The 24,503-nt window shown below is 41.1% G+C and overlaps 2 protein-coding genes across 3 annotated transcripts; both read right to left on the reverse strand.

The window, feature by feature from the left end:
• Positions 1-8,821: 8,821 nt before the first annotated feature.
• On the reverse strand, positions 8,822-11,769 carry LOC100678523. Of its 2 annotated transcripts, none has more exons than XM_003426200.4 (8): positions 11,652-11,769; positions 11,143-11,411; positions 10,855-11,055; positions 10,560-10,745; positions 10,143-10,481; positions 9,815-10,059; positions 9,574-9,742; positions 8,822-9,496 (listed from the first exon to the last, which is right to left on the reverse strand). In XM_003426200.4, exons 2-8 carry the CDS (start codon positions 11,405-11,407, stop codon positions 8,934-8,936), a joined length of 1,968 nt encoding a protein of 655 aa, XP_003426248.2. In that variant the 5' UTR covers positions 11,408-11,411; positions 11,652-11,769; the 3' UTR covers positions 8,822-8,933. The 2 variants fall into 2 exon arrangements, with proteins under 2 accessions (XP_003426248.2, XP_008205886.2); XM_008207664.3 differs by having other exon boundaries at positions 10,560-10,748.
• Positions 11,770-23,272: 11,503 nt separating this feature from the next.
• On the reverse strand, positions 23,273-24,171 carry LOC100117399. The gene is made up of 4 exons (XM_001601602.5): positions 24,046-24,171; positions 23,816-23,965; positions 23,585-23,740; positions 23,273-23,511 (listed from the first exon to the last, which is right to left on the reverse strand). The coding sequence occupies exons 1-4, from the start codon at positions 24,118-24,120 to the stop codon at positions 23,356-23,358; spliced, it is 537 nt and encodes a 178-aa protein (XP_001601652.1). The 5' UTR covers positions 24,121-24,171; the 3' UTR covers positions 23,273-23,355.
• Positions 24,172-24,503: the final 332 nt, after the last annotated feature.

Raw genomic sequence — 24,503 nt, forward strand, 5'->3', positions numbered from 1 at the left:
GCATAATTGTGTATCAACACGCAGCGTGTGCGCGGCGCTGGAGCTTGATAACATGATGAATGCCGGGGCTGCTTTTCTCGAGCTCGAGATTTTGCGATCGGGGAAACTGGTTTTGCGAGTTCTAAACAGCGAGATGAAGATTGAGCTTCTTCTCCGGCTATTATTGTTGGCAGAGTTCGAAGATAACGTGTTTTACCCAAGCTTTCCAGTGGAGATCGTCGTGCTCAGTAGAAAAAGTCGTGACTGTTAAGACGCGAAATCGTGAAACTGAATAATCTCCAACGAGAAATAGCTACCGCTACAGTAAAAGTGTTATGAGAAATAAATATTTGAGCACACCGATTCGAGCGATATGCGTGATGGATAGTGACAAATACACAAGGCGAGGCCAAATGACCGATCTAAATCAATCGCTGTCCTGGACTTTGTTATGCTCAGATTTTGAAGTGTCAAAATACTGCCCACGCCTTTATTCCGCGTTGTACATGCGTCACTCGAGTTGAAAAACCACGAGTTATTGCTCTACGTCTAAAACAAATATATAGCTAATACAAAATAGCGCGTTGTGCTATGTATCAAGAGCTTGACAACCGCATCAGTTTAAAAGTTCTCGATCTTAGAAAAGGCACTCGAAGAAGCGAATTTGAAATTACAAGCGATGCGGAATCGTAATTCTTCCACGCACGTCATCTCATAGGCACCGAGCAAATATGCCATGCAAGAGAATAACACGAAGGACATGCGCGCGCGCGAGACTCTTGCAAGAGAGATGAGCGAGAGGGGCGCTTTTCCATCAGGCGAGAGAGGTAAAGAAAGCTAAGATAATGGCGCCAGCTCGTGCGCAGGCAAAGCAAGAGACAGAGTGAAAAAGCTAGGCGGTATAGCTCTGACTATATAGGTATATACATACGTACGAATTCGGGGAGCAAAAGACGCGGAGGCGGAGTAGAAAGAGCGCATTTCGCGAGGCTCTCTCTCTCTCTCTCTCTCTCTCTCTCTCTCTCTCTCTCTCTCTCTCTCTCACTCTGCGCGACGGTATGCGGGCCACGTTTCCCTTATTTATCGTTTCCCGATGCTTATGTTTTACTAGGCCCAGGCCTCCGCCGCGGCGTGCACGCCCGTACACGATAAGGCTGCCAAGGGTGGAATCACTGAAGGAACCAATAACGTGATGTATTATACATAATGCATGCTACATCCGCCCGCTACTGATTCTATACCTGCGCCTCTTCTCCTCTCCTCCGCCTATAGTCTAGCGAATGCCATGCGTATGTGACTGCGAGCTTGTGTACCTATATATCGAGAGGAGTGCTCGTCTGATTCACTTTTCACGGCTATGGCTTTAATAATACAGCCGGCTGCTACTCATGCTGCAGGACAAATTTGATTTGGTCGAGTCGCGCTCGGTAATGCTGCTGCTGCTGCAACGTGCGGCAGGGTAACAATAGCACTTACGCGAGACCTCAAGACCGAATTTTTTAAAACTATAAAATTGACATCTTGCAGCTCGTGTTTTTTGTTCGACCAAAAGCAGGAGAGACAATCCTCTCCGAAAAATTACATGAATATAAATATGAGATATACGAGAGATCAACAGAAAGAGGAAAAATGCGAGATAGCTTTGCATTTGAAATACTTAAACGCTGTAGGAGAAACGCATAACTCAAATCGTTCCCTAAATCATGGTTTTGCTACTGGCCCGAGCTGGTGGATGTTTCAATTTCCTTGAAACGCAATCTGATGGCCCCTCTCGCATTTCCAGAAGCAAAGAAGATGAAATGAAAAGCACAATGGAATATATAAAGGCGCGACAATTCTTTGTGCGGGGGAAAAATCAGCGTGTAAATATACTTTCAAAGCGTACTTTTACACGGCTTTTGTATGGATCATATGATACACAATTTAAAACGTTTTCTCATAAATGTCGCGATGAACCCTAATTATTGCATTTATTTATTTAAAAGCTTCAATTTGACGAAGAAACGAAGTGATGCTTTAGGTATGGAAGCAGGTGTGCGAAGCCAGGTAAAATAAAGTCACTCACAATCTCTTAAGAATATATTGTCTTTAATGAATTTGCGACTCAATTACACTATGAGTGTTAGGCGATCGTCCGAACGCTTCGGCGGTTGTCCGGGAAGAGAGAGAGAGTAAGAATTGAACGCGTTCTACCGTACCTATGATTAGACGCGTTACAACTACTCTGATCAATAGGGAATCTAAGCGGCAATTCGAAAGCTGGAATAGACAATTATATTAGTTGTTTCTACAGAATTACATCACGCTCCTCTCAACTAAATAATTGACATTTGCAGTACAATATCACAATTACTAATACTCGGACAATTACATTATAAAAATGTCTTTTCCAAGAAAAGTTCAATTGAATAAAATATACATTTATAATCTATCTTCAGTCTTGATCACTTGTTATGACCTTGAGATTTCTTCTGCTCTTGATTTGTCTTGAGTCCCACTGCACCGACAAAATCTTGAATTTTCCTGGGAGTAGCTGCCTTCGTTAGAGAATCAGCTAGCATATGAGATGAACTCACGAATCTTACCCTTATCTGTTTGGTCTGAATGCTCTCTTTTATAAAATGGTGTCTCACGTTTATATGCTTGGTACGTGGACTAAAACGAGAATTGTTGGAGAGATCGATTGCACCTTTGTTGTCACAGTAAACCAACAAAGGCTCTTCAGGCTGAATCGACAATTCTATACTGAGTCATCTCAACCACATTGCTTCTTGAGTCGCTGCAAACAGAGATAAGATTCTGCTTCTGTACTTGAAAGTGCCACAGTGGCTTGCCTTCTGCTATTCCAGCTGATCGCACCACCTTGACAGGTAAAAACATAGCCAGATGTAGATCTTGGGTCATCTGGGTCCGTAGCCCAGCTGGCATCGCAGTAGCCTATAATAATTGGATTATCTTGCTTGCTGTACCTCAATCTTATGTCCTTGGTGCCTTGGATGTATCTAAAAATCCTTTTGACCACATTCCAATGTGACTCATTAAAGTTTTGGTTGTACTTACTTATAGTGCTGACAGCGTAGGCCAGGTCTGGCCTCGTAGCTTGTGCCAGATACAGAAGCGAACCCATAGCATTCTGGTAAGGAATTTGGTTTACTGGGAGCGATTCTTCAGATAAAGTATTTCCAGCTTGAGTATGGTTGCTGTCCATGGGAGTGGTAGTTGGTCTACATTCGTCCATGCCAAAATTCTCCAGAAGTGTGGTGATGTAATCCTTTTGGTTCAACTCAATTACACCAAGGGTCCTCTCACGGTGAATATTGTTTCCAAGGCATCTACGTACAGGTCCCAAGTCCTTTATTGTGCAGATACTCTTCAATCCATCATTGAGTATTTTGAAGAAATCTGTGCTGTCTGTAAAAACTAAAATATCATCGACAAACAATGCCACTATGATGGATTCATTTACTGTTTTATATGTATAAACACATGAATCATAGTTGGATTGAACGAGGTTGAGACTTTTCAAAGCACTGTCTAGCTTCAAATTCCAGTTTCTGCTTCTTTGTTTTAGACCACACATAGCTTTCTTCAATCTGCATACCTTAGTTTTGTGTCCTCTCTTAATAAATCCCTGGGGCTGCTGAAGAAAAACCGTCTCCTCCATCTCACCGTGCAAAAAGGCTGTCTCCACGTCCAAGTGAAAGATGTCGAAGTCCCTTCTGGCTACATAGGCAAAGAGCAGTCTCAGTGATGTGTAACGCACCACTGGAGAGTAGGTCTCATCGTAGTTTATTCCTCTGACCTGGGAGAAACCTCGTGCCACAAGTCTAGCTTTATATTTTGTAGTTGCATCTGGTAACATCTTCTTCTTAAAAATCCATTTGGATCCGATCACTGGTTGTCCATGAGGTAAATCACATAATTCCCATGTAGAATTCTTTACAATTGATTGGTATTCTTCTCTCATGGCATTTATCCACTGCTCATCCTCAGGGCCATTGATTACTTGTTGATAACTATGTAGTTCTCCTGGCTCGCTAATAGCTGAATATGTCACACTCATCCAGATGTTTTGGCTTAAGCTTTCTGCGCATAGATTTGCGAATAGGTCTGATGAGAAGTCTTCGTCAGAGCTTCCTTCATCTACTGACTTGGCCTGTCTAGCAGCTGATCTGGTGTTTGGTCTTTGTGTGCTTCTGCTACACTGTTCTGCTGCGGGCTTCAAGGTTAGGATGGCACTGTCAGTCTGCTTAGTCCTCTTGATCACTGGTTCTGAGCTGTGATTTAGACCTTGCGAGTCTCTCTTTCTATTTTCTTTTTCAGGTACACATCTACTTTCCTCTAATTCTTCCACAGGCACATTCTTACATCTAATTTTATTTACAGGTTCAAGTACAGCCCATTCATCTCGGCATGGGACAGCGTTGCTGAAGGAGATCAAACTTTGCCCAAGCTACGCGAGAGAATCCTGCGTGAAGAATCCCGATTGACCAACATGGACGACGTGACCAGCGCACTTGCGACCACCAATTTCTCGAAAGACTCCGGTAAGAAGAATTCGCCGAATACCGGCAACGCAAATAAAAGCAAGAAAAATATTGTCTGTAACTATTGTAAGGTGAGCGGTCACATAGCGAGATATTGTTACGCGAGAAGAAAGAAAAACGCACGTAAATCATCTAACGAAAAGAAAGATTCTCCCGGAGACGGTAGCGATTCTGTTAACTTCAGCGCATTTGTCGTCTCGTCGAATTGCGAGCAGCCGAAAAAGGTCGAACGAGAAATTCAGTACTCGAGCAGCGACGCGAGCTGGTTCCGCGAAATGGACGACAACGAACTCTGGCTTCTCGATAGTGGCGCCTCCCGCCACTACTCATGCCGACGCGAGTGATTCTCGGAATTTACGCCTTTACGCGACGAATATGTACATCTCGGAGACGACACGCGACTAAGAGTTGAAGGATACGGGAAAGTCGAAATTTCGCGTTTAGTAAACGGCCAATGACTTGATGGCGAAATAAACAATGTATTGTACGCCCCGTCTTTAAAGAAAAATCTGCTTTCAACAGGAGTATGTACCGCTTCCGAATACACTGTTATCCTTACCGGCGACCAAGCGAATATTTTCTCGAAAGAAAATAAGCCGATTGCGCAAGGCTTGAAGCAACGCAACAATTTGATTAAAATATTCATCAAATCAAAAGTCGTTACGGTAAATCACGCGAATGTAGCTTCGACGAAACTATGGCATGAACGGCTCGGCCATGTAAACACCGGCACTCTTGAGAACATGGTTAAATGCGAGGCCGTTTCAGGAATATCTTTGAGCAAAGAAAGCGATTTTTTCTGTGTGGACTGCCCGTTGGGAAAGCAGTTTAAATTCCCGTTTAAAAAACACGAAAAGGACGCGAATGTAGCTCCAGGTGAAATAATCCACACTGACCTATGCGGACCCATGCAAACGTCATCAGTTAGCGGTGCTAGATTTTTTATCCTGTTCAAAGACGAATCGTCAGGTTTCCGAAGCGTAAACTTTCTCAAACATAAGAGCGACACGGTCGATGCTCTAAAGAATCAAATTGTACACGTGAAAAATCAATTCGGCAAAGAAGTGAAAGTCGTACGCGCTGATAACGGTACCGAGTTTACAGATAGGCGTGTGAAAGACCTCTTAGCCGCCAAAGGCATTAAACTTTTGTTTTCGGCTCCTTACACGCCGGAGCAAAACGGTCGAGCAGAACGCGAGATGCGCACTGTTGTGGAATGTACTCGAACGATGTTGCTAGCGCGCGCTTTGCCCCAACGCCTTTGGGCCGAAGCTGTAAACACTGCCGTGTACACGTTAAACCGAACAATCGGATCAAGATCGCATACAAAAACACCTTTTGAGTTGTGGTACAATAAAAAACCCGATTTGTCACATAGCGAATTTTCGGAAGCGACGCGTACGCACTAGTTCCGGATGTCTCTAGAAAGAAATGGGATGCGAAGTCTACTAGATTGACGCTTGTTGGATATGAAAAAGACTCGCAAAATTACCGTCTGTTTGACTCAAGTACCGGCCGAATTACAATTTCGCGAAACGTGTTATTCGATGAAAAATCGTGCATGAACGCGAAACAAGATACAGTCTCAATCCCGATCGAAAGTATTACCGAAGAAAAACGGATCCCTCAGGCGCCTCAGCACGCGGACGCGAAACGCGAAATACTCGACGGCAATGCAGGCGCACAAGGGAACGATGAGCCCGAAAACGGTGACGACGTAGAACCGACCAGGTATGGCTTACGGCCTCGCGAGAGTCTACGTTCGCCGGACCGACTCATTTGTCAAATAGCTTACGATAAGCTCTACGATACGCCCGATAGTTACAAAGACGCACTAAGTCGCTCGGACGCTCCGCTTTGGGAACAAGCAATCAAAAAAGAACTCGACGCTCACTCGAAAAACGGTACTGGGAGGTTGTAAAAAGACCAGAAGGAAGAAAGCTCGTTGGTCACAAGTGGGTTTTTAAAATCAAATCTACCAAAGAGGCTGATCAATGTCGCTATAAAGCGCGATTATGTGCGCAGGGTTTTTCGCAACAGGCAGGTCTGGATTATAGCGAAACCTTTTCCCCCGTAGTTCGTTTCGAGTCTGTTCGAATTTTACTGTCGATAGCCGTGGAAGAAAAGCTATGTTCCTTGCATTTTGATGTCAGCACTGCATACTTGAATAGCGATTTAAACGAAACGTTATATATGCGAGTTCCTGATGGATTAAACATAGATGGTAATAATTTCGCTTTAAAGCTTAAGAAAGCTATATACGGCTTAAAGCAATCCGGACGTTGTTGGCACCAAAGGTTCGACAAATTTATTAAGGTTTTGAATCTCGTGCAAAGTAGTGCGGATAAGTGTGTATACACTGGATTATTTAAAAAATGTAAAATTTATTTAGCGCTCTACGTAGATGACGGATTGTTGTTATGCCGCGATAGAGATATTCTTATCGATTTTGTTAACCTTCTTAAGAAAGAATTCGATATCACTGTAGCCGATTTGAATTTCTTTGTTGGTATGGAAATCGTACAGCGAAACAATTGTATATTCATAAGCCAAGAGGCGTATATCAATAAGATTCTTAAAAAATTCGAAATGTCGATGCGAATACTGTTAAAACACCAGCCGATCCAGGCGAAAAGTTAACATGCCCAACTGATAACAAACCAAATTTTCCGTACCGCGAATTAGTTGGATCTCTCTTGTATCTGTCGATAATTTCACGACCCGATATTACGTATGCAGTTGGCATAGTTAGTAGGTACCTCGACAACCACGATGAATCACATTGGCGCGCGGCTAAACGCATTCTGCGATACTTAAAGGGCACACGCTCCTTCGGATTATTGTTCTGCGAAAATCGTGCGAATAACGGACTCGAAGGGTACTCAGATGCCGACTATGCTGGAGACATTGTAACTCGTCGATCAACCAGTGGTTACGTATTTTTATTAAATGGAAATTGTGTAGCCTGGTCTTCAAAAAGACAGAGTACTGTGAGTCTTAGCACAACCGAGGCTGAGTTCATAGCAGCGAACGAAGCATCGAGAGAAGCCATTTGGCTCCGCAAATTGTTATCAGATATCGGACATAAATGTGTTGGACCAACGACTCTATTAATGGACAATCAAAGCGCTAAGTTGACCCGCAATCCGGAATTTCATTGTAGATCCAAACACATAGACGTACGTTATTAATTCATATACGAAAAAGTACGTGATGGCTTGATTGACACTATTTATGTAAACACGAACGATCAGTATGCGGATATATTCACGAAAGCTTTAAGTTTTGTAAAATTTAATCTAATGCGCACCAAAATTAATGTAACCGAGTCATAATGTTGTTGTAATGAATCAAAAAATGATAAATAAAAGAAAACAAACGACACCGAAAACACTCAAATAGTGGGGGTGTTAGGATTAAGTATATTCTCGTGTTTCGATATATATATATATATATATATATATATATATATATATATATATATATATATATATATATATATATATATAATGTATATCGATCGGTTCTACACTACCGACTGTAGACCGATCAGTCTATCAAGACTCTAGTGTAAGAGTGGGGGTAACGACACCACCGCGCATAGCACGGCGTCCCTATCGCGCTCAGGTCTGGCCTAGCGCTCAAGCGAGTAACATCTCCCTCCCTGGTAGAAATCCATTTCATTTTCTCGCCATTTACTACCAAGTGCACTCTTGTGCAAGCTATGAACAAGCCAGCGTCAGTAGTCAGTTCTTAACCCCCGATGAAACGCTTTTTAACACCTTTTTTACCCATTATTTAGGTACAGTATTCATAGATATTTCATAACTATTTCTTAGACAGTAAAGTTAGATACAGACAAACGTAAATTTAAAAAGACCATAAAAACAAGGTAGAAAATTGCTAGTTTTAATATATTAGGATAAGTGTCCAAGTAATATCTTTTTTTTGGATATTTCATTACTATGAAATGAATAGTTATTAGGCATGTTTTGGAATGGAATACGCGCTGTACATATATATATATATATATATATATATATATATATATATATATATATATATATACACACACACACACACACATACACACTGTATTTTAGTTGCAGGAGATTTGCAAGTTATATTAATCAAATTATTATGAAGTGTTAACAACACTATAATTTTGTATTTTTTGTATCAGTGAGACGAATAGTGATAGTTACTGTTAACACTTCATAATAACTTGATTAATATAACTTACAATAATAATAAATTATAATTCTTAAATTTACATAAATTATGATTCTTTATTTATCAAAACGTGGCCTAGAGGTAAGTTTTTATAAACATTATATAAAACTACAAAAGCAATGAAATTATAAATCCATACTATCAATTTGAACCTTTAAACAGTAGTACAAAATTTTACTTTTGAAATAAATAATTTTCATCAAATTCATCTTCGTAAAGTGAATCTTTGTAAATGTCTATCCCAGCAGTAGAAAAAAGAGGATCAGTATGGTCAATTCCTAGATCGACTAGTGGATTTTTCTCTTGTAAAAGACTTCGATCCACTTCAATTATCGGCGATGACTGGCCATCGTCATTCAAGGTATTATTAGGTACGTTTAATGGAAATGAGAATCGTGACCTTTTGAATGCTGGCTCGTCGTTATTTTCGGAATCTTGTGATGCTACACTGCTCTCATCATCTACTTTCTCATAAGATTTTTGATGTTTTGAGAAGACGCCACCAGTCTCATGTGATTCATGATCGGAATCAGTCAAGCTGTCACTTTCTTCATTCTCTTTTGGCATTTTATTTTTCCTAGATTTTTGTCTAGGTCTCTTTGACGAAGTACTCGAGGTATCAGATTTTCTTGATGTATACCAGCTTCCAGAATTGCTCAAAACAGCGCTCAGAGCACTTATCACGTCTTTATCTGGTGTATCCATGTTGTATATCAAACGTCGTTCTTTGATAAGGCCTGAAAAGTAAATAAATATTTAATTTAGTGTATATTGTTGTGAACGCAGTATCATTCAATATACTGAATAGTGATACCTTCAATACACTGAAAAAAAGGGGTATTTTTCATGACTTTTTTATCCTTTCTGATTTTTACGGCTACATATTGAGCAGCTACTGTCTTTGTTAAGAATAATTTTAACATATTCACAATGGATCTCGACATGACTAAAGTAGGATCCAGACCAGTTTGTAGCACAGTAGACTACACAAAAATATAAGAATTTACATATAATAATAATTATCATCAAATTTCCATCCAAAATTGTTGTCTTACCACTGCTTCGTGTAACGCTTCGTCTTGTTTCAATTTAATGTTGAAATCCTCAAATTCTTCTACAGTTTCAAACGGTATTTTGAACTTAAATTTATTACAGAGCTGCTGGATAGTTCCAACAAAATCTTTTGCACCAATTATTTTATTTTTTATCAGAGCATTTTTTAGAGTTTCAATGTCACTTTTCATTTGTTTAACATCGTTCTTCATATCTGAAATATCACTTCTTATATTTTTCAATTGATCTGAAATAATTACAATTATAATTATAATGAAGAAAAATACATAAATTTCAATAAAAACAAACAACTAATAAAGTAAGTATTACCTAGTAGCATTTGATAAAGACTAACTTTAACGTTTCTCTGGGCTGAATCAGAAGTTTGTTGAAGATTGTCAGGAATGTTCGGTGAGCCAATATTTGTTTCAGTCGATTGCTTTGATCCTCTATGCAGATCAACATTTTCTGTACGAAGGTCTTCCAATGAATCTTGTATCGGTGCAGTATTTTCATCCACCAGAGCCTCGGGTGATGATGCACTCACTTTTGATACAGAAGTACCAGATCCAGTTTCATTCGGTGAAGAAGTGTCATTATTCATCAACGGAATCCCAGTGCGAATTCCTTTATTTTGATATGTACGAGGATTTCTTTGTTCTTGAATAGCTATAATAGAAATAAGCCCATTAGTCATATAAATAGAGTCACAACTAAAATGGTGTAAAATAGTATTGTTCAGCTTACCCTTTGGTGATTCAGATGAATCAGAATGATTTTCTTTGCCTTTAGCTTTAGTGTTTGTAATTCTTGTACTGTTACTAATTCCTGTAGAAGGCTGTGTAGTTTTATTAAGAGAATGGTTACTCTTAAGGATTTTTAAAATAGGTGTTTTGTGCATTTCCAACATACTTGTAGATTGTTGGAGTTGACCTGCTAATAATACAAAATTAAAAATTTGAATGAAATTCACATGAGCAAGTTGGAGAAACAAAAATTTACTGGGCATAGTATGATGGTTATTCAATTTAATAACAGTTACCTTTCTCATTAATTTGGCTGGATGGAGGAGACTCTGACAAGGCAGACATAAATGAAAAAGCTTCTTTTCGTAGTCTATGTTGGCGTAACAGTTCTGTACCTTTCTTCTCAACTTCTGCACAACTGTCATTCGAATCCATCGTATAAGCTGTTTCTTCATCCTTCAACAAATTCAATTTTATGAAAGCTTCTTTTAGATTTCCTATAATGAAAGATAAATAATTAATTATTTATTCCTTGCTTGCGATAAAATATTAAAAGTTGGTTTATCTATATAGTGTACACATACTCGCTTTTCCTTTTAGGTGAATAGTATAAGTTTGCCATAAACTTGGAGCATCCGATAAGTGATTCAAGGCTGCGTCCAACTCATTGCGAGTAGTACTTGTGTACGGTGGTGGTGGGTACTTGACAAAAAGTTTCTTCTTTTTGTCATCAACAATGATCCACTTTGATGCCACAACATCCACATTGCGTACTTTAGGCTTCTTTCCAGGATGAATAAACTCCACAACATGATACGGGTAAAGCTCCTCCAATGATGAAGTGGCCATCGCACTATAACAATAAAACCAAATCAGGAATAAGATGTGTGTATAGTTTTTATATATTAACAAGTATAAATAAAATCTCTTTATTGACACCCATTATTTACAGCTAACCTAACCTCTAAACAACTAGACTCGAGAATTTGTATGAAAATTTAACAAAATTAACTTGTACATACACACAGAAATTGATCATAAAGTAAATTTACCTTGCCAGCAAATAAGTAAATAAAAATTTCATAGTTCATACCTGTTACAATAAACAATTTCTCTCGTCCCGATTACAGATGTCAATCTTCTTTCAAAGTCCAACAAGTTCTAATGGAAAATCATTGATAGTCATCCCATATCTATTTCTTGACCATTTTTCATGGTTTGAATTTCGCGGAAAACGATCTTTTTGTTTCCATTTTCTGTACAGAAAATAGATAACCCATATTTAGACTGCAATAAACAAAGGTAAACAAATCTTTTGTTAATAATATAACATTATTTTTTACAATAATTTTTACATAAAATTTTATAAAAAATTTATAAATTTCGATTTGATCAAAAATATACTCATTAGAATTAATTTTTTAAGGTTAAGTTTAAATGTAATTTGAAAAAGTTTTATTTTTGTTTAAAATAAGTTCAAATAAAAAAAAATAAAAATAACCAAGTAATTAAAATATTGTGTAATTACAATACTTTTATCTTTATTATTTTACTTACATTTGTTGAAAAGGTTATATGTTCTTTAGTGGAGCAGTGGTACCATAAAGCTCCGTTCTCTATCCTCTGGAGAATAATTCACTGATATCTTGACTAATTTACATAAAACTTTTTCAAGTTGTACAATTTTCAAATTAGGATGCGCAGTCTCACTTTCTATTTCACATATATTCAGCATGGAAGACTCACAAGGCTGTGTATACACTGGTTTTTTAATTCTATACTTTTTAACTGTTAGAAAAATTTTGTCCTCTTTTGAAATCATCTTCACTATTTGTACAACATCTCCATTTTCCAGTAATGCTGAATTGTCTGGATGTTTTGTACTGAAAAACTGTTGTTTATTATTCAAGCATGTAATATTTTCCTTATATTTTTTAAGAATAACTACTTCTTTCGGTAAGCACGCCACTTGATCAAGTATTTCTCTCTCCTCATGAACACGTCGACAATACTGAGCTATTGTCCTGTTGGGAGATAGTAAAATGTTTTTTATTTTACCTAATTCACTTTCATAAGGGAAAGCTGAAATGTCATTTAAATTACACTGCATGTTCTCCACGTCGTCTGCTAGGTGAGATAGATTGTGAATATTTAAAGAAACAAATGTTGGCCCATACAATGCTTTCGCATCTTCCACAAACTTTGTTAAATAGTCTCTTGATAAACGAATAAAAGACACTGCTCTCTTGCTTGATAACATACGACAAGCCACATGAAAGAGTAAGAAGTGATTATACAAATCTTGATTTAGAAGCTTCTTTAAAACAATTGGCCCGCAATACAAGACAAAAAATCTGTGTTCAACAGCTTTATATTTGTCATAATAATTGGTTGACCTCATCTTTCTAGCAAATTCTCTTGGTATATCTTCTTTTAACTTTGATGTGCGACGGTTCAATTCACTTTTTTGTGTAGCACTTAGTTTCACATTGAGATCTCCAGTCATCCAGTTCTCAAATAACCGTAACATTGCACCTAAATATAATAAATGCATTGAATCCAGAATAAACTGATCAATAAAATTTATTTCTGGTACAATGGCAAGTAGAGGAGATGCTTCATTATGATGATCCACGTCACTGAAAGCTCTGAAATCTGCATTCGTTCTTTTTTGTCCATATTCTGTATACACTGTCACACCATCAGTTTTATGAGCAACCACATCACATCTTTCACAACCGTTAAAACTTGCGTGTGACTTAGTACCTTTTACTTGTGATCTTGCAGGTGTATCACAGATCAAACTTCTTATGACGATTCTAAATTGATGTGATTTAATAGAGACTCCATTCAGCAAAAGATTATTCACCTCACGCACAAAAGGTTTAAAAAATTCAAAGTTGTTCTTAGGTTTTCCATTACCATAAAACACTGATATTGCAAAAGGCTTATAAATTTTTGGTAACGGCTTGTAATACACTTTACACAGAATAGGCCACATAGTTTTAGGGCTTGATTTTTTTATCTTCACACCATCAATATTAAAATCAAGTTCAATTATTTTATCTTCATGTAATGCAGGATTAATGCACGCTTGAAGTCCTTTTTCAACTCCTAAGTAAGAAAATTCTGCTTGCAATCCATCCGCATCCAACATTTTATTAATTTTGTATTGCGCAGCTGAAGTGAACAACAAAGTTTTTGAACACTGTGGTATTTGCGGGATAAGTCTTTTTTTCAAGATTTTTAATAACTTATCCAGATGTATTGCAGGGCATCTCGACTCGACAGCCCAGATTCGTAATTCATGAACTTCTGGAACTTCATCAATCTGTTTCCATCACATCTAGCATCTTCATTATCAGCATCAGCATCAGATTCATAATTCTCATCGTTAACAGCAGCAAAATCTTCATGATCGACTAATTCATCCCATTCATAATCACTACTCATTACGTTGTCACTTAATTCGTTGTCACTACACCTTACACTCACATCAAGATCAACATCCTCATGCAGATCATGACTGATATTGCAATCATGAAATGAATTACTAAAATCATTTGATGATACTTCTTGATTTTCTGCTGAAGTAGAGGAATGACTTGGCACATTCACAGTCACATTATCAAACAGAAAGTCTAACGAATCATCAAGATTTGCATCTAATGTTTTTTTCATTAGATGATTTAAACGATGCTTACGTACGCGCCTGGTGCTTCTACACTTACTCATTGTTAATAATATTATAAATAATCAACAAATTGTTACAGCGGTTACTCTATGTTTTGGAGCAGCCTCACGCATTTCGGAGTCGATTTGAGAGGTTATGATTCTACCTATAGTCAAGCTGATACTAGCAGACTATTTCCTGTCCACTAAATAGAGCGCGGGCTTTTTTAAATGTATATTTTTTTGTTTTACACCGTATTGTAAATAAAACCCAGTCATATAAACATTTAGTGATAACATAAACAAAATCATATAGTCATTTGATGATTTCATAAAAATATAATACTTTTTATTGTAAATAATCAAACCCCAAATCATGTAAATTGTAATAATTTACTGACTAGCTACTAGCTAAGAAATAGTACCGTACTTATATAAATTCTCTTGTTTGTCAAATCTATGAACCATCTATGAACTGACAATTTTGTGGATTATACGGCAACGTACATATCATTAAATTATGTTTCCATAATTCATAGATAAATACACGACATTTCCTGGATATGAAAAATGTACACAGTCCTATCTATTTTTCATAGCTAGTTCCTAGTTTTTTGGCCATTAAAAATATTTGGATTTCTACCAGGGCTTTACTCCTTTTTATTTCAATAAACCTATAATACTTTTCAAACACAAGCTTTTTATTTACGCGCACCCTATTCACGTTCTCTGAACAAAATCCTTTCTTGACTAGGGCACTGACTGATATCAGATTTGATGTTATGTCAGGTACGCAAAGCACATTCTCAAGACGCACTTTGGAGTATTTGTTATCATCATAATACTGTAAGACCAATTCACCCTCTGCTTTTACTGGCGCCTTAGCTTTGTTAGTTGCTGTAACTGTAGCAGTCTTTGGTTTTCGCACGTTAGACATATGCGCGTCACTGCAACACATGTGGATTGACGCGCCGGAGTCTAAAATCCATTCTGATTTGTTAGCATTACTCACTAGATCCACTACAAATAACGTCTCCACAGGTATCGTTGTTTGGGCTTCAGCATCGGCAAGAACGGTGTCGACGACGGCTGAGTGAGTATCACGCATGGTTAGCGTGGTCAAGAGCGCACACACAGTGTCCTCACATTCGCTCTAGTCAGCTGATGTAGCTACTGTGCAAGCTTCTTGGGATTTGCGATTCTGGACTGTACATCTATTCGCCAAGTGACCATACTGATTACAGTTATAACACCTTGTCTTTTGGAGTCTACACTGTAAAGTCCGCGCGTTTCGGAGTCGCTTTCACGGACGCTATTTTGGTTTTCTTCTAATAATTTGTTTTTGACCAAATCGGCCGTTATTTCTGCTCCGGAGCTTCCAAGCGCCATTATCATAGGCTGATATGATGACGGTAAATCCGACAGCAAAAGCGCACCCACTAAATCTTCTGGCAATTTTGTGCCAATTGCGCTGAGCTTTTTAGTAGCTGAAATAATATTTGATACGTACTCTTCCATAGATCTGCAATTTTCCAGTCTAGTCGTGGTAGCTGCTTGTAGAAGCGATACTTTTCTGGTCAGTCCCTTATCATCATAAGTTTTTGCCAACTCATTCCAGACCTCTTGCGGTGATGTCGTATTTTCGATGTACGCGTATACTTCGGGTTCCACTGCAAGAATTATGCGCCCACGCGTTTTCTGCATCTTCTTCGGATCTGTAGACAGGGTGCCTTCTGGTGTCCCATAGATCTTCGACTTCCAAGTAAGCCCTCATGGCTACTGCCCACTGTCTATAATTTTCACAGCCAACTAATTTGTCGATGAGTTGGTACGTACCGTTTGAACTGCGACTCGCCATTTTCAAATTCTGCACTCTAACTGTAATGTTGCGTAATTCGCTATGTTTATAGCTGGCACTGTTCGACCTCGGTTTCGCACATATCACGGCAAAGAAAACTTTTTCGGAGTTCTTTGAATGGGGCTGGGCCCATAACCTGATTGATGCTTTAGGTACGGAAGCAGGTGTGCGAAGCCAAGTAAAATAAAGTCACTCACAATCTCTTAATAATATATTGTCTTTAATGAATTTGCGACTCAATTACACTATGAGTGTTGGCGATCGTCCGAACGCTTCGGCGGTTGTCTGGGAAGAGAGAGAGAGAGAGTAAGAATTGAACGCGTTCTACCGTACCTATGATTAGACGCATTACAACTACTCTGATCAATAGAGAATCTATATTAGTTATATTTTAGTTGTTTCTACAGAATTACATCGCGAAGGTTATCCAGAGTAGCGGTATATGCGAAATCAGTTGTAGATGCAGCCTTTCTGATATCGAGCTTGCGAACATAGGTGGCGCATAAGCAGTTTCCTATTATTCCCGGCACCACTATATTCGCGTGCACATAGCAGTGCGCTAACAATGCAAAACTGCCCTCTGTTGGGCATGGCTGTTCGGACTGCTCATACTATAATTGCTTGATGTGTTGTCACGTTGCTGCATTATCCTCTGATCAAATGCTATTATTAATACTTATTTATTTTTACGTAAAGAGAGGAAGAGCGAGAAAAAGACCAGCTATACGAACAGGGTAATTATAGAAGGCCGAGGGTAGAAAAAAAGTACAAAGGGCGAAGCACAGACGACGGCCGAGAGGAAAAAGAAAGCCGCGCTGCGAGTAAGAGAGAGAGAGAGAGAGTGAGAGAGAGAGAGGGCAAGCAGGAAAAAAGTTTTCATTTCCGCTCGTCGCGTTGGGCGGCAACGACGGCGTCTGCCCATTAGCGCGGCCTTGATTACTTTTTCTCTCGCTCTTGCGTCCGCAATCTAAATAAATAAATTATCGAGATCGTCGCTGAGAGGCGATCTTGAGTAGGTGCCACCGGAGACGGATGAGAGATAACGAAGAACCGGAAATGGAAATGCTTTTATTTATTGTACAGCACTATACACATAGAGGTACGCTGAAATGATTTTGTGAGAAAATGAAGAAAGTCACGCGCGACGCTCAGTGATGTTCCTTTGGACGAGCATAATTTTACTATGTAGTCAAATGGTAATCACAAAAATCGCATAGCTATACACCATCCGCACATGAGACTTTCGGTTCTGTCAGCGTCATACATATTTATAAAAACTATATGGAAGTATAAAAAGCGGCATTAAATCATGTGCCACGTCCAAGCCGTTTGACATGCTTTTTCGCTTTCCTCCTTCATCCTTTCAAGCCCATTATCACACCAGGAAAAAATAAGGCGACCCCGTCGCCCTTTACGTATATCTCCTCTTCCCCTGTCTCTGCTTCTCTCTCTCTCTCTCTCTCTCCTTCTCTCGCTCTCTCCCATGCTCTTAAACTGCCCCGTTTTAACGAGGCAGCGGCGATCAGTGTAGACTCTTAAACACCCCGATTAGCTAGCTGTCAGGAGCAGCTCACCCCCAGCCCACCTCATTCTTTTCTTTAATTCGTTTTTTCTCCCCCTTCCACTTGCCTCCTCTTTTTTTGGCGAGCCCTGAGGTAATTAGGGTGGCATCCCTACAGTCAGCAACTCTCTTTCTTTCTTTCTCCGCCACCAGTTCGCTAGCTTCTGCGCACTCTCTCTCACTCTCTCTCCCTCTCTCTCTCTCTCTCTCTCTCACTTTGTCTCTCTTCGCTCGCTATTATATATATTTTCCGTTTCTTCGCTTCCCGGGCTCCGCACTCTTTCTTTTGTTCATCCCTTGTGTATTCCGTTTTGCCTATTTCCGTTTAGCGCAACGCGTCTCTGGCTTCTTCAATCGTAAATTCCTTTTTTTTCGACTATTTCAGCCTGGTTTACGTTCTTTTTCAAGCTCTGATGCCGCGAGGTTCCAATTCCACCTGGCTCGGTCGCATTTTCCTCGAACAATTCCTACGAAAAAAAAATGAATAAACTTTAAGCACAAAGTAGTAGGAGACCTTTTTAAAATTTTCAATCCCACGGAAGCGAAATGCCAACTAACGGCGAAATACGCGAATCTCGGACTGCATCGGCCAGGAAAACTTTCTTTAAATAACCAGACTAAGGCACAGACGAACAGAGTACCTTCGTCATTCCGCATTCGCGTATTTTCGTGCGTATACCGCAGCTCATGCCGCCGCAACGCGCACACACCGCAGAGAGACGGTACACACAGAGAAGCGTGGGATCGCTCACAGCGAGAGATCTCGAAAATCAGACTCTCAGGCTATATGTACATACGGCAAACAATACACGTTGTAGGCAAGCCGTGTCCATGCATAATTCAAACGGTCGCACAGCCGCCGCTGTCGCGCGGTATAGTGGCGGAGAGCCGCGGAACCAGTCAGCTAGCGAATTTTCTCTTCCGTTCGGCCTATAGGTATAGTATACCGTGTGTAAATACGTAATCAGTCGTAGCTAAGAGGCTACCGGAGAGTTGCTACGGCGCTGCCGCTACCGTGCGGCTGGACGCGGCTCGTATTATATACATATATATAAAACTGTATAGCTTCTTATTTTTCGTTGGACGCGGGCACGTTTTCCATTTGCGGAAATTCGTCGCTCGAGTTTTTTTCCGAAATAAATATAAAACAATGTTTGGCTTATCGAAAGCAGCACGAACTCGCGAAGAATTTTCCAGGCGCAATTTTTCCAGAGCGAATATCTCCGAGAGCCATACATTCTATCTCTCTCTCTCTCTCTTTTTCTCAGCAATATGGCATTTCGTGGGCCAAGGTGGCCCAAGAGAGCCGGGAGGCGAGGAAGGACGCAGCTCGCTCTCGGTATCAGTATGCGAGCTACGATTCGGCCACATCTCGCACTCATCCCTCGACTTATTGCGGCTTAGTCTCGGCCTCCACCTCCTGCTCCTTGCAGTCTCCACCTTTTCTCACACAGACCTCGCACTGTGTACGTGTGTACATGTGCGCGAGGCGGCTAAAGCCCCTAAATTGTTTCCATCATAAGTCCGGATACTTGGGTGCGAGCAGGCGAGGCGGCGCATATACCTTCGGATAAGCGCGCCCGCGAGCAGAGCGAGCGTGCGAGAGAGAGGCTCCTGTGGAGGCTACCTTTGCGCCAGTGAAAGGTAAGGGCCTGAAATACGCGAGAATCTCTCGGCCCATTAAGCCCTCCTTCTCCCTGCCGCCGATGATAACGCTCTCCGTTCGGAGCTGCTTCTCTGCGCTGAGAGCGCGAGGAAAGCTCATTTTCTCGCCGGAGAAGCCGTGCGAGATGAGGAGCGAGTCGAGCTCAGAGCGGGATTAGCTCGATCCGCGACGATCGGTTGAATTTTAAGAGGTTATCACGATTGATCGTTCTCCAGCGGGATAAGAGGAATGACTGAGACATTGGACTGCGATTGAATTCGGGAACGATAATTTTTACACTCGACCGTACGTTTGGAACATAATGGCTATATGGATATTCCGCGCAGCTGAACCGCCTGTCTAAGGAGCGAAACGTGTTGCCGTTACTACCAATTTGTTGACCATCCGTCATGATCGCGCATTCGACTTCTTTTCTCGCAGTCGACGCGTATCCGGTAGTCAGAGCAATAAAGCATGTTTTCATTGCGAAAGACGCAAAATTATCGCTTGTCATGAGATCTCTTGCGAGACCGACGGAGAGAAAAGTCGCGCGAGCAAATCCACTTAGCTCTGCGTGGCTGCACGGAAGACGGATTTTGATACTAGTTACCGAACAGCGAACGATTTGTTTACAGCTGGTAAATCAATTCCTTTTATTATCGAGACATATTTCACAGAGAGTAACGTTCGAAAAATGAAGGATCGATCAGGCGCAGTCGGCGATGCAAAGACGGACACACGTAGCTATCCGCGAATCCACTGTACAGTCCGGCCCCCTTAGCTCTTGCACTCTCTCGAGCAGAGACACAAAAGAGACGGGAACACGAGACGCGCGGAGCACAGAGTCGGCCGGGCTCTCGCTCGTTGTAATCAAACTTGTCGCCGGGTGCGCGCAAAGTTAGTCGGCCGCAGTTAGTCCGCACTTGCAAGCGCTGGCCTCCGCGCGCGGACTCTTCTTCGTCGCTCTCGCCGTTCTCTCTCTCTCTCTCTCTCTCTCTCTCTGTCTCTCTCTCTCTCTCTCTCTCTCTCTCTCTCTCTCTCTCTCTCTCTCTCTCTCTCTCCCAGACCCGGGGCTCTAAGCCCGGGATTTATGGCAGCGTCGCGACGTCCGTCTTCACTCGGCGTGACGCCGGCCGGCGCCCTTCTTCTCCAGCTCTCGCAAAAGTCCAGCCACGAAACCGCATCGTCTGAGTGCTGCTGCACGAGAGCTTCCACCCACTCTGACTGTGCGCTACTGCTGGACCGAGCCATTAGGAAACCAGCGTGCAAGGATAGGAGAGCGAGAGCCCATGCGACTCGCCGAAATTTAGGATGTTTGCGCCCGCGCTCTCGCTTTTTATCGCTTTTTAAGTATTTTCGACGGAAGGCGGCCCTCTGCGCAGCTTTCTCTGCAAGTTTCCCGATCGCCCTCTGTGCGCCCTTACTCCCGACTGCGGTTACGCGTCAGCGAGCGAGCAAAAGTTTCCAACAGCCGACGAGGAGTTTTCAACATCTTGATTGTCGTAAAAACATTGCTCAGTGCTTTTCATTCGGAACGGTTTGTTATTCTACCTCGCCGAAGCGTTTCAGATAAGCCTTGCCACTACGCGAGCTTAATTTTCGCATCCGAAGCTTGCTTCGTCAACAAAGTACGTTTATCGACGACGAGATTCCAAGGGGGAGTAAGAATCGACCTTGAAAATCTCAAGTCCCGGCACGGCGGCACACTCGATTCACTTATTGGAGGGATCGCGCGGGGTTGCTATCCGAAAAAATGGCAAACGTCGCTTCTCGAAGCGAAGACATCGCGAGCTTGCGCGCGCTCGACCTGTCAACGGCGTTGGATGGCACTGTAACCCGGTTCCGCGAACACAAAAGTGCCTCTGCAGCTACCGCCCGTTCGCGATACTCCCCGGATATATAGGTATACGATGCGTGCCAGTTTCCCGTGAGAGTATAGCCGCTAAAACGCTCTCGCAATTTTCACTTGCCCCTCGTGCTCGAAAAAAAGAGGAACTGTTGTGAGTGCTCTTATGCTATAGGTGTGTACAAGATAACTCGTGAGAAATGCTTTGGAGTATATCGAGAGAATAAATAGTTTCATGCACCATCTAAATAATCATAAACGCCAAACCAAGCCGACTCAAAAGTGAGCGTTGAATAAAATGAGAACCAGAAGCTACTCCATCCTCCCCTCGTATATCCGGTGCGTGCAGTGTGTAGGCACGTGGGCGCACGAGAAAATTCGATGACACGTCGTCCGGAAATATTTGGCAGCTGATACAGTGCCGCGGCGCGCCGGCCTCCGGTCGGTAATTAAAAATGTCCGCGAGCCGTCCGACATGGAATGCGTTCGTTTGCTCGCGGCGAGAGAAAGAGCGAGAGAGAGAGAGAGAGAGAGAGAGAGAGAGAGAGAGAACGGCTAATGAAAAACCTCATCCCATGCCGTCGTCGCTTTCGCGCGGCCACCCCCGCGTATATGTGACAGTGCGCGAGAACGCGATGGGGTGAGACACTGTCGTTTCAATTGAATTCAGGAAGGAATTCCGCGCGTTTCACGGCCGAAAAGGACGCGTAAGATTCGCTGTACGCAGCCTCGTGTCGGGCCGAGTAATATAAAAGAGCTTTCTTGCTAATATTTGCACGTCGCACGTGTCTACTTGATCAAGTGGCTTCCAATGTTTTTTGTCAAATACGTTTCACAGCGGCGCATCGCTAACAGCGAGTGTCAGGCAAGATCAAGAAGGCACACCCGATACACGCAGAAACATTTCTCTTGGCGACATTATAATATTATAGTCAATATATAGTCAAGCGACAGCATAAGTATTACAGGCAGTCTGCAGCAGTAACAGAACGCAGCGTCTAGCTTCGAGCTCGCAGCGCGACACGAATGATACGAAGGCGGTAGTGTGACGTCATTAGCAATTCCGATCTCGTCGGGCGGAAATTATGTCCAGTGCGCGACGACGGCGGCGGCGCTCGCTCTCAATATCCTCTCTCACTTCGCCCCTTGCCTCTCCGTCTGCCCACGTACACCCCCACAGCACCGCGGCGATGTTAGCTGCTATACGTAGGTACTGTATATGCGCGTGTGCGAGTGAGATAGAGCATGAAGGAGGGAGAGAGAGAGAGAGAGAGAGAGAGAGAGAGAGAAAGGGAGAAGGGGGAAGCGAAAAAAGTGAAAAAAGAGGGGCGTCCTACCGAACGACATTTCTTAGCTTCCGGTTTCCGGCGTGAGAGCGGCTCCGCCGTGATTGGCTCGGACTTGTGTATATAGCGACACAGCGCGCGATGCGATTGACGGCTGGCGCACGTTGCCGATAGGTACAGCCGGTATAGAAACTCGCAACGAGATTTATCGTTTGGTTTTCAAAATGCGACCCTCGAAGTTTACCTCAAAAGTGCGTTAACCCGATAAGTCGTCGTTGGCATGCACAGGTGTATACTGTATGGCATCACTGCAAACGAAAACGATACTATATCTATCTCCCACGCTTACTTATCGCAGGAAAGTCAATTTCGGTAACTGCTACCATCTACACGGAAGTCCGACCTCGTTAGCGACTCGCTGCTGCTCACCGGCGTCGCAGCAGCGCCTCTTGCGCGTAAACACTGTGGGAAAATCACGGACTAATCTAAATATTTGAGAACACACGGGAGTATCTCTCCTCGCTATCGCGCTGGATACAAGCGCCACGCGGAGCACATGTCGCCAAGATTTACAATGAACTTCCGTCGCGATCTAAAAGGAAGTTTATACTCGCGACGGTATTGCTAGGCTACTCTCCTTGACTAACGTTATCACTGACTCTGCGTACATCGCATATTATGGTCTCGAACAGACCTTCAGCTGTTAATGAGGATACTTAAGTGCAATCGTTTAATTGCGCACTAACTATTTTCTTAACACGTCTGTACGTATAGCATATTGACGTAAGAATAATAGCTTGTTGTATTTGGTCGAAAAACACTCCGTAAAATTAATTCGAAATCGTATAAAGCATTTTGAAACAGGCAGTTTATTTAATTAATTGTTTGAATGGGTTAAACAAACATGCAAGAGACATTGAGTACACACATTATACCGGTTTTGATGCTATTTCAATTTTTTTAATGTATGTGCTCGGAGACGCTATGTAATTGATTGTGTTAAATCTGTAAGCTCCGTCGAGATCGCGTGAACTCAAGAATTTGTTAAATTGAAGTTGTCCAGCATCGTAAAAACTGTAGTTACCCTGAATAAAAACAATGCTTGTCAAATTGTTATTAGAACCATGTATTTTGGAACTGATTAATGTTCAAACTCACCGGTTGTACACACTGACCAGCTTTAGTTAAATCTATTAAAAACGGCGGTAAATATTGATACAGTCGTCCATGTATGTTGCAAATTTCTATTTTAACATTAAAAGACGATCCCCTCTTATCTTGCGGACTATTATAACGAACAATCCTTGTCTCAAGCTGCGATATTAACAAATAACAGGCTAATAAGTAGAAACATTTTTCTTTTGATGAAAGATTTATTTACAAACTCACTGTAGCGTCCATTGGAAAAGATGTCAGTACTTCCCAAAAAAGAGGTAGTCTAGCATAAGTACTGTTCACATCAATAAGGCCTGCTGCATACGTATTTTTATCTATATAATTCCCATTAAGATAATCTAATTTAGCATCTGTAATTTTAAGCTGAAAGAAATTAATGAAACATCAATTATACTTTGCAATTTAAATTACATATTTTAATTAAATATTTTTGAAGTTCTTACTTCAAGTGTGGAAATATTCAGTGTTCCACAAACTATAATCAGGAATAATGTTATAAACAAAAGTTTAGGAAACATGTTTACGACCCGAAGTACGTCTGTGAACTAAACCAGTCTCGAAGTTGATAATATTTGTTAAATTCGTGTAAGGAAATAAACGGATGCATAATTATTGTAAAATTTTTCGCTTATTCTTAATATTGTTTATACTTATGCATAAATTATCGTGCCAGTTAAGGAAATACTTTTTAAATAAATATTTTTATTATTATTATTTGAACATGCGCATGTATATAATTTACTGTTGGTACTTTTTATTGCATTTTTCTCTCAAATTATTACCCATACTTAATTACGTACTCGGATGTTCAATTTGAAAATTCGCAGATCTCATATATCAGTTTTGATTTTCGTAAGAATTAGACCTATTTATTCAAAATTCAAGCATCACCAATGAAATC

Source organism: Nasonia vitripennis, chromosome 4 (genome assembly GCF_009193385.2).
Source record: "Nasonia vitripennis strain AsymCx chromosome 4, Nvit_psr_1.1, whole genome shotgun sequence".
Lineage (NCBI taxonomy): Eukaryota > Metazoa > Arthropoda > Insecta > Hymenoptera > Pteromalidae > Nasonia > Nasonia vitripennis.

Excerpts from the sequence above, each read along its gene's own strand:
- LOC100117399 (XM_001601602.5), bottom strand. The coding sequence starts at position 24,120 with ATGTTTCCTAAACTTTTGTTTATAACATTATTCCTGATTATAGTTTGT. Across the intron at positions 23,741-23,815 it reads CTTTTCCAATGGACGCTACA|CTTGAGACAAGGATTGTTCG; the intron begins GTGAGTTTGTAA and ends TTAATATCGCAG. Across the intron at positions 23,512-23,584 it reads CTGGTCAGTGTGTACAACCG|GGTAACTACAGTTTTTACGA; the intron begins GTGAGTTTGAAC and ends GTTTTTATTCAG.
- LOC100678523 (XM_008207664.3), bottom strand. The coding sequence starts at position 11,407 with ATGGCCACTTCATCATTGGAGGAGCTTTACCCGTATCATGTTGTGGAG. Across the intron at positions 10,060-10,142 it reads TCTTTATCAAATGCTACTAG|ATCAATTGAAAAATATAAGA; the intron begins GTAATACTTACT and ends TAATTATTTCAG. Across the intron at positions 9,743-9,814 it reads AAGCGTTACACGAAGCAGTG|TCTACTGTGCTACAAACTGG; the intron begins GTAAGACAACAA and ends ATTTTTGTGTAG.